The sequence below is a fragment of the Ostrinia nubilalis genome, chromosome 23 (genome assembly GCF_963855985.1).
Source record: "Ostrinia nubilalis chromosome 23, ilOstNubi1.1, whole genome shotgun sequence".
In the NCBI taxonomy this organism is placed as follows: Eukaryota; Metazoa; Arthropoda; class Insecta; order Lepidoptera; family Crambidae; genus Ostrinia; species Ostrinia nubilalis.
Genome location: NC_087110.1, coordinates 12,343,985 through 12,360,355, shown reverse-complemented (window position 1 = coordinate 12,360,355; position 16,371 = coordinate 12,343,985). Strand labels below are relative to the sequence as shown.

Genomic DNA, 16,371 nt, shown 5'->3' with positions numbered 1-16,371 from the left:
GTTGGAATTTTTTCATCGGGAACCGGTAAAACTAACACTGAAACTCCTAGTTTGCACTTAGGTTAAATTACGGAAAAAAATATGTTATTTTATTTGTATATTTACTAAATTTACAAATAAAATAACAGTTATTGTTAGGTATCTAATTAACCGCGTCCTGATCCCACACCATCCGCTGTTCTATACGTACATCATGTCCCAAAATTCAACGATAAGCCGGCCCCATAGGACAAAAACATGACTATTTTAGAAAAATAAGAAAAAAAATATATCCTATTTTTTTTCTAGTTTCTAGGAGGCTGACAATAGTGACTGAGTTTCTTGCGCTGCTTCTTCTCAGCACTGGCCCATTTATTGTCCTGAAGCAGTGGTAGGGTTAATACTGGGACGTGTAAATGTGCTTTTTAAGAAAGAAAGAAAGAAACATTTATTGCCAATTTTAAAGGGTCCGTGGCCGAGTCCCCCTGTGTTCGACGCACCCGTGGTCGACGCCCCCGGTCAGATAGAAGCAATTTTTAATCAAATGTACAGTCAGTCACAAAAATATTTATAAACGAATAAAAATTTATACTGATCGTACAAATAAATGTTTAATATTATTTTACCATAGTGATACCTAAAAATATAATAGGTTTTATTTTAACCTATCATATTTTATCATAGCTTTTATTTACCTATAAATAACATGTAAATCGTTTTAACTAATCAAAATAATTGTAACAATCAGTCTTTAAATAACTCAACTCTCTCTACATTTAACTAACTACAAATAAAAGTTTTAATTATAAAAGTTTTAAGTATTTTTAACAAAAAATTAAATACATCATTTTAAATAGCGTCAAACATGCATGGTTTTTGTTGACTGTACTTAGTGCAAAAGCCGAAAAAAATATGATATTAAATTTATTTAAATCGGGGGCTTCAACCACGGGTGCGTCGAATACTGGGGGACTCGGCCACGGACCCAATTTAAAAGCCTATTTGCAAAAATAAATGAGTTTTTTTAGAGTACATAAAAGGCTTCAAAGTTTAGCTTATAGTGCCGTCGGCTGTATCTAAATATTGGAACATTTTTATTAATGGTTTGATACAATTGCCAATAGTAGTCCACAGCGACTAAGCCAGCTATTACGGTAAAGCCTGTTATCGGGCTACTAAGCCCTATCTCTGTTGATAAGGCTGATAACGCTGGACGCGGTTTAAAATTCCAGATAAATTTTAATGTTCATTAAAATTCATGATGCCACTGTGTACTGCAGTCCAGTGGTAAGAGTCAGATCGGTTCTCGATTCAATTCCAAATAATTAACTTTAAAAAAAAAATAAAACCGACTTCAAATGCGTGAACACAAAAAAAAAATTTCTTTAAATTCGCATGAAACCACCCTTTTGATAATACCTATTCAACAAAAAAATAATCGTTCGAATTGGTTCATAATCGGCGGAGATATTGCGTATAAAAAAGTTCATCCCCAATTTTCCACCCTTGGGGGTGAAATATTTTCTTCAAATTCGCATGAAACCACCCTTTTGATAATACCTATTCAACAAAAAAATTATCGTTCAAATTGATTTATAATCGGCGGAGATATTGCGTATAAAAAAGTTCATCCCCAATTTTCCACCCTTGGGGGTTGTTTTTTCTATATTAAATTTAAATGGGACCACCCTTGAGGTATTACCTATACGCCGAAAAAAGATTTGTTCAAATCGGTTCATAATTGGCGGAGTTCTCGCGTAACAAACATAGAAAAAAAAAACATACGGGTCGAATTGAGAACCTCCTCCTTTTTTGAAGTCGGTTGAAAAGATTCCATCATCATTATCATTTTAGCTACAGGACGTCCACTGCTGAACATAGGCCTCCCCCAATGATATCCACATCGCCCGTTTGGTAGCGGCCTGCATCAAACGCCTACCCGCTACCTTTAAGAGGTCGTCGGTTCATTTTGCGGACCAAGGAGAGTATTAAATTAATACTTAGAATGGCATTGAGAGTAGTAAAGTTTTTAAATTTCTGTCAAATCCTTGAGACAACTTTGGTATGAACCTATTTCCAAGTATCCTAGACCTAAAAGTTTTAAGTGGGTATTATGGCGGCTTGATGAGATGAGCAGATAAGATTGCATTGACGAACTGCCCATTTATGTCGTAATAAGGACATTATAGAGGCTGTACAAGATAACTACAACCACCAGGCTCTGTGTTTCGCGTATTAATACAAGCTGTATAGACTAAGAGCTAGTGAACGCCAGACCTACGTCATTTTATAAAAGCTGAAAGTATCATTAAATCTGATTTTTATGCATAATATTTGGACAATAATTAGAAGTATTTTCCCCAACAGCCACAGTTTTGACAGTTCCAACTCCTTGCCAGTTTTTTTAGGGTAGCTCCCAAAGCCACCATGATCCAAAATTCATAATTCCTCAACATTATATCTTATATTGGGAGCATACGCTGACAAACTTTCAGCTTTTATAAAATGACGTAGGTCTGGCGTTCACTAGCTCTTAGTCTAGTATGTTTACCTAATAAAGAAAATAAAAAAATAAAAATTAAAAAAAGTAGACTACAAACTCAAATTCATTTGAACTAATTTAGTGTGTAGTGTAGGTCTTTTTTAAAGCACGATACACGTTCTAAAATTTAGCTTACCCTACCAAATCTAAAAACCCTACAAGTTAAGATTGCGGGTTCAAATATCACTGAGGGATTTAGATAAATATTTTTCCCCAGAGTTCTAAACTGAAGGTAAATACATACATTATGAACACGTTTATTTGTATTTAATTGTATCCTCAAAACATACCTTACTACGTCCTTATTTGAGTACCTACATTTTTGATATCAAATTCACGAAGTTTTATTTATTTTTATTTTTGACAAAATCTGTGATAAACGTACAGACAGATACGCGAAGAAACCCTTATTCAGCAAAAAGTAAATAAATAAAGAAGATAAATATAAATAAAAATTCGTACATATCCTTACAAATGAATCTGCTATTTGTAAATAAATCGCGAACTATGAATTGTTTATAAATATTTGCTTCGTTTGCGAATAAAGAGAGTTTTATCCGCATAGCTCATTACTATTAATAATCAAATACAGGCTGCAGCACAAGCTAACAATTGACTCTTATATCTTTGTAATAGATGCTATATTGCGGCTATATTGTATAGTCTGACTGTACATTAATAATAGATAATGTAAATACGTTCCCACGCTATTTGATACGACGAGGTGCATTATCATTTACAAGATATTGTTTACTTTGATATTGACTATACTTGTCACGTGACTCTACATGGATTTTAGCATGTAACATTATGGCGAAACTTGATAAGCCAATTGCATATGGCTGCTAAAATTAGTAACCAAATTAAATGACGCCATTTTACGCGAGAAAATAGTTACAAATATTTAAAACAACACTTTTAGGGACAACTGTAGAAACAAACATACCTAAGTACTTATTGCTACATTAGTTTTATTTATTACTTCGTTAATGTTGCCTTTTTGTAATTTTCTTTTGTATTCTTGAATTTTAACGAAATTTTCAGAACTTTCCATTTGTTTTTTTTTTTTACAAACTCATAAATATAAAAAAGAAACTAAAAAATGTTTTCAAATAATAGATTAGGAGTAGAGTAAGAAAAAAAAATCAATTATCAAATTATCTACAGTCAATTAATTAAATAACCGTCTTGAAAGTTATTTTCAGAGGTATATTATGATAAATGACATCAAAATTAATTGTTCTTCTTCAAACGTGTGGGTTTTAGTAGTTGATACCACATCCCTGGGTAGAAGACTTTAGTCATTACCGATACTGATTACGTATTTAATTATGGATTTTCTTGGAATGATTAAGATTAATCCCACATCTCTTCCCCACTATAAAACTAACACCTTGACCGCAGAAAAACAACCAGTGACTATTGGGCAGTCCCGTAGGAAAATTGAACCGTGTTGGGATCAGAAATCAAAATAAGAAAATAATACGAGGTAGGTATCTAGTGCATGCTATACCTAAATACTTAGTGCCTACTTTACCCTTGAAAAAGAGGCTGACAATAGTGACTGAGTTTTTTGCGCGGCTTCTTCTCAGCACTGGCCCATTTATTATCCCGAAGCAGTGGTAGGGTTAATACTGGGACGTGTAAAAGTGATTTTTAAAAGCCTACTTGCCAAAATTAAATGAGTTTTATGAGTTTTCAATACAGTTGTCATGATATAATATGAAGATATCTTGCTTAACGAAATCTATTTTTTCATTTTAGTAATAAATAAATTAATCCGTTACTTTATGTATTAGGATTCAATGGCATGCAGTACTTTCATGTTGAGGTAGTTTGTCAGCAAGCCACTGTGACTTTTGACAGTATGAATTGAACTACTTTATCTTTATTTTTTTATAATAAGTCTTGATTGCAATCCCAGCCGGAGAGTGTACAATACATATTATTAAAAATGGAGCAAGATTGCTCAGAAAATACCTACTCGCACCTACCTCTTTTTTAGATTTATCATATTAAAAAGTCAAATTCAATAGTACATACTGTTACGTAAAGTATTAAGTTACTATTCGATTTGAAAAATAATGACGTAGGTATTCAAGTTATTTTTATAATATTAATTATGCAATATTCTGTTTGCATAATGGAGGTATTTAGTTAATTTACTAAAACCTACGAACTATGTTACTTACATACAACTTAAAATAGTTACTTAGGTACAAATATGAGCTATCATCAGACACCTAAGTGCAAACTCTGAGATACGCAATTAATTCAGTGTTTCAAACGTTTTTTCAAACACGGCATAACTTAAAGTCTTTTCACCTTAAACTTGTCAAAATAACCACTAACTAAAGGTTACAATCACAGTTAAATATTATCACTACCGTTCACAATGTGACTCTACACCAAACACTATTATCACAGTTCCAAATATCCAGCTTTAGCTGGATTTAATGGATTTATCACCTAAATAAAAAAGAATATGCAAACACGTCCGATTCCGTTTTCACACATACGCGAACTACAAAAACAGTTGGTAATATGACATTATAAATGAGAGATAACATACACAAAACACATACGAAACACAACTGTGTATGTTAACTCATCACCCGATGTAAAATGAATCGTATCCACCGTTTATAAAATGGATAATTCAATAAAACATCCGAAGGACTTACACACTATTGTTCGATTCATAATGATAAACACTGAAAATTGTTGAAGCGATGTAATATAAACTTTACTTCTATAATCTCAAAGGTTACATTCCTTTATATGTTTGTGCGTAGGAAAATCGTATTGAAATCATGGGGATATAGGTGTGTGGTAAGTGCGAGGGAGACGGAAGATGTTGCCGACAAGGTCACCGGGCACTAATAATAAACATACATAGCATACTCATATGTATAGTATGTTTTTTCGAATAACTTTGGTATATTGATATGGGTCCTTGATTCGTCTAAGAAGAATCGCTAATTTTATGCGTTTAAAAATGATGCTACAGTAATAAATGCAAGGCTATAAAATATAACATGAAAAGAACGAAAAAGACTCGTCTTTTCTGATAGTTCAAAGGTTATTATTTTTACGTTTCTGTTATGACTGCATTCTCACATTGACTAACTCTATGTAGAGACAATTTTGTGTTACGAAATTTATATTTAGGTAGGTACTTCAATGGAAATTAATCAAAGTAGATGTTTTTAAAACTTAAATAAAGCAAGTCCTGTATGTCTAAAACATTAAATAAATACAACCATCATTATTATTTTAATACAAAGTGTTTTATAGCGAAAGTGAGAATTATCGAATTATTGTGTATGTATGTAGAGGCTTTTCTCTGAATTCACTGTACGAATTTGTTAAAGTTTTTCACCATCAGAAAAGTACGTTGTTTCCGAAGGACATTAACTGCATATTGCTATGTCAATATTGATCAAACGGACAAATCCACTGCGACTCGCTAGTCTAGGTATTATCAATCAGAATGATTCCCACCTCTATAATTTATATGTAACCAGGATCTACAGCTCGAATGCTAACCAAACTATACAAATTACCTATTATACCAAGAGATATTAAGAAAAAAACCATTGACATTAACGAAACTAAATTGTAGAGACAAAACTCTGTTCGTACATAAAATCAACGCCTACAAAAGTTTATCAAGCAAATACATTGAACGTAAATAATGCCATCAGTATTTGCAATGTTGATGTAAATTATGTATTTTACTTTGATCTAACCATATTCTTTGATATTATTTTTTTTTTTATGGTATTTTGTTAATTTATATCAAGATTTTGCACTTCAAACAACGGACTGAGACATCCTTCGGGCCACCGGAAGTATTAGAGAGTTTTCAAGTAGAACATCATGTTTTATTTATGTTCCTTCGGATATGCTTAGGCATAAAAATCATAAATAAACACTTTAATACAATAACATTTTTTAAGTTTAAAATAAACAGCTTGAAAAATAATTGTGAAGTTATGTCGGTCTTATCGCCCAAGGCGACGTCTTCCAAAAGGTAGAAAAAGCTTTCTCGATATAAATTCACTAGCATTAAGCTCCGGTTTTGTGCTTGGTACAATGAAGCCTATAGCACTCAGGAATCACACATATCCAACGGTGAAAGAATTTTTGAAATCGGTCTAGTAGTTCCTGAGATCAGCGCGTTCAAACAAACAAACTCTTCAGCTTTATGATATTAGTATATATTAGACTTACCTCTTCCTCCAAAGCAACTGGGAACTGTGAGGGATTGAGAGGTTTTACTGCTACATCTTCTAACGCAGACTTTCTCCTGAAACAATAATAACGAGTCAATAAATTACATTTAGCACTAACTTGTATATAAAAAACACTAGCGGCCACCCACGACTTCGTATGCGCGGAAACCGATTTACCTACACACTTAGGGATTTTTTATTATTTCTTATTTCGATTTTTTCAAGTTGTTTATTTAAAACCCTTAGGGATGTCTCACCTTGGAACCTACCTGCCAAACAAGTTTGTAGCAGTTTTAGTTTTTGAGATTTCGTGATTAATCAAGATTTTTTAAGTTCTCAATTCGACTGTATTATTTTTCTTGTATTGACAGACAACTAGGAAACGGTTTTTCATTGTTACCTTAAGGTTGATGAAATAAAATCTTCTTTTCGCTTTGATTTTCAAATTCAAATTCAAATTGTTTATTGTGAAATCACAGGTACATAAGTCAAGTCATAAAATTTGTACAATAGATCAGCTGTGTTCCGCCGCATGGGCATACAATAATGGCAAGATTCATGATTGGTCAAATTACATTTTAAGAAATTGATAGGTAGTAAAAATCTATAACACAATAAATGATACAATTCAAATACAAGTCAATAATTAATAATTATTTAAGTTAATTAAGTCATACAGAAAATGTCAGCAGAATACAATATTATGTATTTATGTCAGTCGGAAAGAAAATAAAAAAATCATTAATAAATACTTAGGTACTCAAATTGTTAAACAATTTTGTAAGATCATCATCATTAACACAGCTCTTTTAATTAATCTCTACTGCTCTTGCAGTGCCCTGCATTTAGTTGTGAAATTCATGACTTTCAAATTATTAACTTCCGAAATTGTTCAATTTTGGGCGAAAATTCCCAATTTTTTTACAATACTCTACCGTATGCCTGCTTTATTTATTGTTTTACCAGAATTTCATTCCCGTTTCAAATACACACGAGCAATTGGAATATCTAATCCGGTTACTTTGAAACCGACACGTTCCAAGATTGTTATCAGTAATTGAGGGCGAAAGAGGTTCTATTTCTTTCAATTTACCGGAACCTTCGAGATGTGAAGCTTTTGTGAGTATTCTTGTTAAGCTTCATATGTGCGGAGTGGCGATCAGAAAGTTCGTTGTTCAATAACGTGGGCGAAAATGTAGTTCCTTGTTAAATAACTCTTGTAAGCTTTGTATTGGTCGCAAAAAATATTGAAGTGGCTAAAAAAAGAAAGAATTTCGTGATAGATCATAATTCAAGCAAGCAAGTTTCTATTAAAAAAAAATTTTGTCCTTCAATATTATGAAAAAATATTGGACTCGTTACTTTTAATTGTCACACATACAAATACAAAGTTGAAGTTCCATGTGACGTCACAGTGCTGCATTTTTAAGCACTCATTGACGTCACGGGCCTCTTCTTTTAAACTTAAGATTAAATTTTCATGAGTTAGAAAAAGAAAAAAATACGTGTCGAGTATTTTTTAATAAGTTAACTGACGGACTAAAAACTCTTGCTATTTTACCCAGGAAACATCCCTATTATCAACCTAACAAGATGGCTGCCAACTGTGGTTAGGCTATAGTTAATTTTTTTTTTTCATGACTCTTACCTCAGCAGTATGATCTTGAAGACGGGCCCGATCAGGCCCTTGATGATGGCAGACGCGTTGAGGTGGCACCTCCCGTGCAGGACTATGCCGTTCACCTGGTAATAATAATAAAACATTATTAATATCAAAGTACCTATTTTTCTAATAAAAGGAATCATAAGCCGTGTGGTGACGGCAGAGTAGAATACATTTGTCACCAACCCCACGGATGTCGTAAGAGGCGACTTAGATGTGTAGTCCACATCAAACAGAGAATGGGCAGTAGCTCTCTCTGAAAAACATCAATCTTTTAAACTGCGATCTCCAACCCGCCTGCCAAGCGTGGGGATTATGGCAAAACCCTCCACAACAGTGGAGAAGGCTCAAAGTACAGCAGTGGACTGTAAAGGGCTGTTGATGAAACGGAAGTAATGGACTTATGGATGTTATATAATAGCATCAGAAGAACTGCAGATATTTCAAAAGCACAATAACTTGTTATTTGTTTTTCACGCAATCAGCTTCAAATTAAACACAGTAAATTTCCTAACCTAAACAACGTTGAAACTACACAAAAAATATTTGTTAATTTCATATTGATTCCCGGTTGATACCGGGAACAAACTCTTCATGAAAGAAATTCCGTTGGCAGAAAGGCAAGAAATTTTTCACCCCATTTCTGCAGACTGATAGGTTTTGTAAAGATTTATCATTCTTAAGACAAACAGAGATTCGAACCAAATATCCAAATAACAAGAAACATTTTCGGAATCCGATTTCCTAATCTTAAACAATAACGAAAGCACTGGCATGCATAACAAAGCACCTTATCCGTATGCCGCACTGAATAATGAGTTCTACTCCGTTGAGTAACGGTCCGAATCTGGGTGGCGGGGTTTTGGCAGGAAGGCGCATTGCCCAGAGAGTTATGTTTCAATCAAAACGAACGTAATGTGGAATAGTTTGTTTCCGAGCCAATTATGGGAGCGGAGACTGTGGGAAGCGGAGCGGAGAAGAAATAAAACGACCTTTTAGAGGCGAGAGTGAAAATGCTATTACGCGGATATGTACTCTACTAGACTGGACCTATTTACCTACACAAAATTCAGTCCTCATATCCTAACTACACTCGCGAGCAAAACTATGGAATCACTTACATGAAGTTGTTTCCACGCGATCTTGTGTACTAACGAATTTGTTAGTAACAAAAAAGTGGCACCATTTTAAATATTAAACTTTTACCTTTTAATTGATACCAAATTCATTTAAATCACACCAGTATTTAAAAAGATATCCCGGCTGATGTGAAGAAGTAAGGAAAAAGACATGTATCAACTGTTTGATACGTCGCGAGTTGCGGCCTACTTACCCCCTATAAAAACACGTGTTTGCGGATTTTTGCTTTCAAACGTTGATCCATACACATCTCCGCTTTTTTTGACACTTTACCTGGGATTCTACACCTACAAAAGCAGCACAAATCGTTGCACTATTGCAAGAAGGGCTCAGCCAGCGGGCTGTCGCACGTCAGCTCCACATAAGCCAGTCCTGAGTTTCGAAAGTTTTAAGACGCTTTCGGGAGACTGGTGGCTTTATCCCGAGACCAAGTTCTGAACAGCGCCGGTGCATATCGCAGAGGGATGACCGTTTTTTCATGTCAACCACTCTATGAAATCGTCATTTGACTGGTATCGACGTCCAGCAAGAGCTCAGAAATGTTCGTAGGATAGCTGTTAGCGTGTGGAAAGTTCGTCTAAGATATAAGCAATAGAATTTGACTCCAAAAAGGCCTGCCACAGGCTCGAAACTGACGGCAGGTCACCGACAAGCACGCTTTCAATTAACTCGCACTTATTTTGATGGGTAGGCGAGTAATGGAGGCGAGTTTTGTTCTCCGATGAATGCAGACTGTGTTTGCAGTGCAGCAGTTGAAGAGGTCGGGTCTATAGGCAGCCTGGGGAGCGATTTGTGCAGTGCTGGTTCGCTGAAACAGTGGCATATGGCGGTGGCTTGCTCGACTTCCCATCGAGATGTGTACGAGCAAATTGAAAGCGTGCTTATCGGTGACCTGCCGTCAGTTTCGAGCCTGTGGCAGGCCTTTTTGGAGTCAAATTCTATTGCTTATATCTTAGACGAACTGTCCACACGCTAACAGCTATCCTACGAACATTTCTGAGCTCTTGCTGGACGTCGATACCAGTCAAATGACGATTTCATAGAGTGGTTGACATGAAAAAACGGTCATCCCTCTGCGATATGCACCGGCGCTGTTCAGAACTTGGTCTCGGGATAAAGCCACCAGTCTCCCGAAAGCGTCTTAAAACTTTCGAAACTCAGGACTGGCTTATGTGGAGCTGACGTGCGACAGCCCGCTGGCTGAGCCCTTCTTGCAATAGTGCAACGATTTGTGCTGCTTTTGTAGGTGTAGAATCCCAGGTAAAGTGTCAAAAAAAGCGGAGATGTGTATGGATCAACGTTTGAAAGCAAAAATCCGCAAACACGTGTTTTTATAGGGGGTAAGTAGGCCGCAACTCGCGACGTATCAAACAGTTGATACATGTCTTTTTCCTTACTTCTTCACATCAGCCGGGATATCTTTTTAAATACTGGTGTGATTTAAATGAATTTGGTATCAATTAAAAGGTAAAAGTTTAATATTTAAAATGGTGCCACTTTTTTTGTTACTAACAAATTCGTTAGTACACAAGATCGCGTGGACACAACTTCATGTAAGTGATTCCATAGTTTTGCTCGCGAGTGTAGTTGTAAAGTTAGGTACAGTTAGTCATATACTACAATTAATGCTGACTTGGTGACTTTTTTGACACATTTAGATTCTGCAGCCTCATCATCGTCAGGTCTCCAAGATTACCCTCTCTAAACCAGAGGCAAACGGGAGGATTAACCTACACTCCACATGCTGGCCAAAGGAGTTGGGGAGGCCGAATACTAGCATTTTTCTCCGTCAGTTGCTCTTTAGACATTAACTAGAAGAGTGGGGGCAGTCCTGTTCTACTCCGCCAGAATCCCACTGCCTTTTTGCATTTTGCAGCCTACTAGGGTCAATTAATCCCGCAATACTTCGCTAATTTCTAATATAGCAATAAAGAAAGTGTGCTCTCGCTGAAACTTCTTCCCGCTCCCGCTCCGGCCAAGCACTGGGCACCAGCACTTCTAGCGCGACGCCAGCGCTGGGTGCTCGGATCACCTGCGGTCGGCGCCACTACTTGGACGTGAAATTTTTGACATGACTTTGACAGATATCAAAGTCCACCAATCACGCAGCATTTGGACCTCGCGTCTACGTATTGCCATCTGGCGGATTTTTCAATCGCGAAAACCCTCATTAGCTGCTTGTTTGTTGCCTCATCATCATCGGGTCATTTAGTCCCCACTAAAGGAGGACGACGGTCTCTAAATTTACCAGAGGCAAAAGCGAGGATTTGATGACTTCCCATGCTGTTGCACGGGTTGGGAAAACCGAAATCGTCGTTTCCAACATCTACGAGAAGAGCTACCACAACGCCTTTTTCCATTTTACAATACATAATTATCGGAGGAGCGGGAAGAGTAATATACACAAGTCTTTACACAGCTTATAAATCTAAGGGAGATGCCGCTGTTGCTGCGGCAGAATGGGTTAACTGCCTATAGTCTTCGTCTGTTCCGCCAAAAGTACACTTTTTGCATTTTTCAGCCTACTGGGGTCAATTAACCCCGCGATTATTTCCAAATATCTGATGGTCTTTAATTTACCAGAAGCAAAGGGAGAATTTGACCGTCTAGGTAGTATCAATGCTGGCTAGACGGGAAAGGGAGAAACATGTTATTGTTGGGACTCTAACATGTTTCTTCCTTGTCGCCTATTTCGACACCAACGGGAAGAGTAAGGCATTCTACTTTGCCATAACCACACTGCCTTTTTGGGGTCAATTTATTACTGCGATCCTTCGCAAATTCTCCCGCTCCCGCTCCGGCCAGCACTGGGCACCAGCGTTCCTGGCGCGGCGCCAGCGCTGGTGCTCGAATCACCTGCGGTCGGCGCCGCTACTTGGACGTCTCCATTCAATTAGCTGCTTGTTCGTAGCCTATTAGGGTCAACTATCATCGTGACCCACTTTTTTTGCGATTCTTTGAAGTATTTTTAATTAATAACTGTCATAAACAAATCATAAATCTCTGTTATCTCCTCCAAGTGAGCTAACGCCCGTATTCACAAACGATGCTTGCTTAAGTGAAGCAGCAAATCGAACGCACAGCGTTGAATAGAGCTCTGTGATTGGTTCGTGTGTCGCCCTATGCGTCCACGCGCACTATGAGACCTCATAGTAATGTATGTGAATACGGACGTAAATATCTTGTGCAGGAGTGGCTTAACCACAACAGTCCAGCGTTCGACGGAGATCGAATTAGCGTTCCATGAAATTCGAATTGAATCATCAAGGGTTTGTGTGAGACTGCGAGCAAAAGACTGCTTATGCGATATTTGAACACCTTTTTGGGTGGGTGTTTTGGGTGAACACTGTGTCTAGGGAAATTTAGGGACTTTAACATCATTAGGATCAGTGCTAAAACTCTTCTAAGAGCAAAAGAAACTTGGTTACGGTTGGTTGGTACATATTTTTCAAGAAGAGTAACGTGGTGAGTTTTGAGTGATGAACATTGTTTATGAACACTCAACATGCTATCCATAACTTATCTTGTCAGCATGACAGGACACTGATTTTCAGCGAGTCATTATTATTACATTCTTCGAGACCATCTTTGCAGAACATCCTCTATAAGTGACCGGACTATCAATCAGCCTATGGTTACTTATTTTCGCGATAATTTTATCGCATCGTATAATTCATTCAGTGCTCCTAAGCTATCCGTCACTCTACACTTTGTTAGTCAGCGCTTGGAGCGAAGCCAGAGGCGTGACGTGAACACGCTTACGCTTTATCACGATCGATCTTGTAGACAATTGGTGATATACGCAAAATAACCAAAAAAATTGTTCTATCTGATTGAACATTAGACAGACAAGTCAAACATCTAGGTCTGGAACTAGAATTTGGCCAGTCAACAAATTCAGCTACGTAGCTATTGAATTAAAAAGTAGCAAGCAAGTCCCTGGTGACGCTCTTTTCAAAATGGTTCCTATAGAATACCAGCAACATGTTCTTTATGGAATATGATACAAGCTGAGTAGGAGCCATTTTGGTTCAACCATTTATAATTATTATCCAAATTGTGTTGAATTACTATGTTTGAACCAAATAAACAAATTTTCTTTCTCCTTCTTTCATTCTTTCAAGCAATTCACGAGTCCAATCTATCTACATTATAATGCGCATTGCTAGGACCTGATGTTTTTTCAGCAGCAGATGAGAGTGTTGTTGAAATTAATGATGGTGATCTTCTTTAAGCAACGAGCTGTTCATAGACGATGACGTATTAATTTGTTGTATTTTTTTAATGTTGGCAAAACCCTTTTCCTTCTTCTTCATCTATCAAGTGGCTTGCAATGAGTCCCCGCGTACGTCGATTCGACGGTTTTATGTATTTTACGATGCTGTGAATTGTATTCTTGAATCAAATATCTAATAAACTCTATTTTTCCATCTTCTTTCTTTTGGACAATCCATTCTAGATTTCAAATCTACATTCGTTCGTGTCAGCCGAAAGACGCGTCCACTGCTGGACAAAGGTATCCCCCAAGGATTTCCACAAAGACCGGTCCTGTGCCGAAATCTAGATTACCTTTAACAAACTAGAATCTTTCATCATCACCATCATCATCATTTCAGCCATAGGCCGTCCACTACTAAACATAGGCCTCCTCCCAATGATTTCCACAATGGCCGTTTAATAGCGGTCTGTATCTTTATCAAACTAAGAAGAAATACTCACAGTAGCTTCACACTATGTCTCACTGTGTCCCACACCTGCATAGATATATTTTCTCAAGTATTGATAGATCAATTCAGCCATTCACAACCGTCCGGCAATCAGTCATCGTACATTTTACTACTGTTTTCTGGAGCGGCGCCATGTTGCGGTGCGGACGCACTGTAGTAAAGTTTGGACAGTAAAAGAGCCATAAATAAAAAGCTTGGATGCTTCCAGATAAGCGGAACCAATGGACACAAGTTTGATGGGAATACAAGTTTTGTTTTGGATGATCGATTATAAAAATTGCTTCTTGAGCATGCATGCATAAAACAAGATAAAATAAAATAGCGTAATTCTGATCGGAATATCTTTTTACGGGCAGCAACTAAAGTAGGTAAGTAGTCTTGAGTAAATATTAAGATTTTATCACTTATTTCTAACAATAATTGCACTCATTAGGAGCAATTATTTTAACAAACTTTAAGAAATTAATTTTGGGTCAATTTTACGGTAGGAGTGGTCCCAACATTAGAGACAATTACATCAAATATTTATTTTAACGCGTTTGCTTTCAAGGTGGCTCATATTGCTTAATCATCATATTATATCGCTTCCACCTTCGGCCTGATTATCACTTACCATCAGGTGATATACAGGTCAAGAGCTTCCTCGTTGTGGATAAAAAAAAATCAAATATAAATTAATTTGAAACCAGGAATTAAAAACACAGCGTGCTATGGAGAGGGCTATGTGTGTGTAAAACGCAGCGTGGGACGTCCACCCACAAGGTGGACCGACGACATCATAAAGGTAGCAGGAAGGCGCTGGACGCAAGCCGCTACCAACCGGGCAACATGAAAAGCATTGGGGGAGGCCTATATTCAGCAGTGGACGTCTTATGGCTGAGATGATGATGAATGAAAAAAGCAGCACCTTTAATTCTGACCTGTATCTGCCAAAATTCCTGTACTATTCCTGTAATAATATGATGTGTACGAGGCCTTAAAATTGATGTTTCGGAGTCTGCGCACCGATTCATCGACGATAACAATAGAGTATTGCTCCATCGCCAAATGGGCCAACTAGAGGGGTGCCAAAAAGGTTTTTGTGCTTAATTGGTGGCTGATAGTAAAAAGTACTTTATGTTTTATGTAATATGATTTTGAGGACATTATTTAACTTCATACCCAGTTGGGTATAAAATAATGTTCTCAAAATGGCTCATACTTAATGGCTTACGAGTTCGTAAGCGTGGGGATGGGGAGTGTAGACCAAATACTCTATTTGCCTTTGGAAAATTGAGATGTAGCGTAATTCAGCAATAAGAGACCAAAAAAGCTGATGATGACGATGCTGTTGCCATAAAACTAAGCAACACATTTTATAAATTAAGGAATGTAGTAAAATTATTGCGCATTGAATATTTTTTGCACACCTCGCTTTATTTTAAACTGTTTGTTATTTTTTTTCCTTTGATGAGTCTTTTTAATTAAATTCTAAAGTCAAATGATGGATTAATATTTTATTTATATGCATCATGATATATCGAATCCTCCATTGATGCCTTATTCCTGTGACGTCATTACCCGATGTCACATTCGCCGAAAATTTTTTACTGATTTTTATTTCTCAATAATTCTTCACATAACCGGCTATTGAAATTGAATTGAAATTCAAACTAATCGATTTTCATTTCATCATTACCGTAAAATATTATTTTCTGTTTCCAGGCAACCCTAAAGCCACGCTTTTACAAGAAAAATATACGATAGATCAATGGCAGACTGTTTCCATTGATAGCCTGGATCATTGTTTCCACCGCTGATGACTGAGCGGACTAATTATAACTTCAAAGAGTGTAGACGTCTCAAAGGCGGTGATTGAAAAGTATTGTTCAATTGTTCATTACTGAAAAAGATTGTTTTGTTGTACCTTTGCCGATTGTAAGCGATTTTACTTACAGCTTCTCTCGGCACTTATATTGTTTTATAAGGTTCATTTTCCGCCTAACTTTTTATAATGTAAATGTAAAAATAACAATATCCTAAAAGAAACACTATCAATAAGGCTGCGTTGCACCCCCTAACTTTGACATTAATTTTAACGAT

The 16,371-nt window shown here is 36.6% G+C and overlaps 1 protein-coding gene across 1 annotated transcript in view; it reads right to left on the bottom strand.

Annotated features, from left to right (window-relative positions):
- The window catches only part of LOC135083491 (inactivation-no-after-potential D protein), a 110,968-nt gene that overhangs the window by 22,710 nt on the left and 71,887 nt on the right, over positions 1–16,371 (bottom strand). Inside the window, exons 9-10 of the mRNA XM_063978250.1 lie at positions 8,408–8,502; positions 6,758–6,833 (exon numbers count right to left, since the gene is read on the bottom strand). Coding sequence (XP_063834320.1) covers positions 6,758–6,833; positions 8,408–8,502 — 171 coding nt within the window. The remainder of the gene's footprint in view (positions 1–6,757; positions 6,834–8,407; positions 8,503–16,371) is intronic.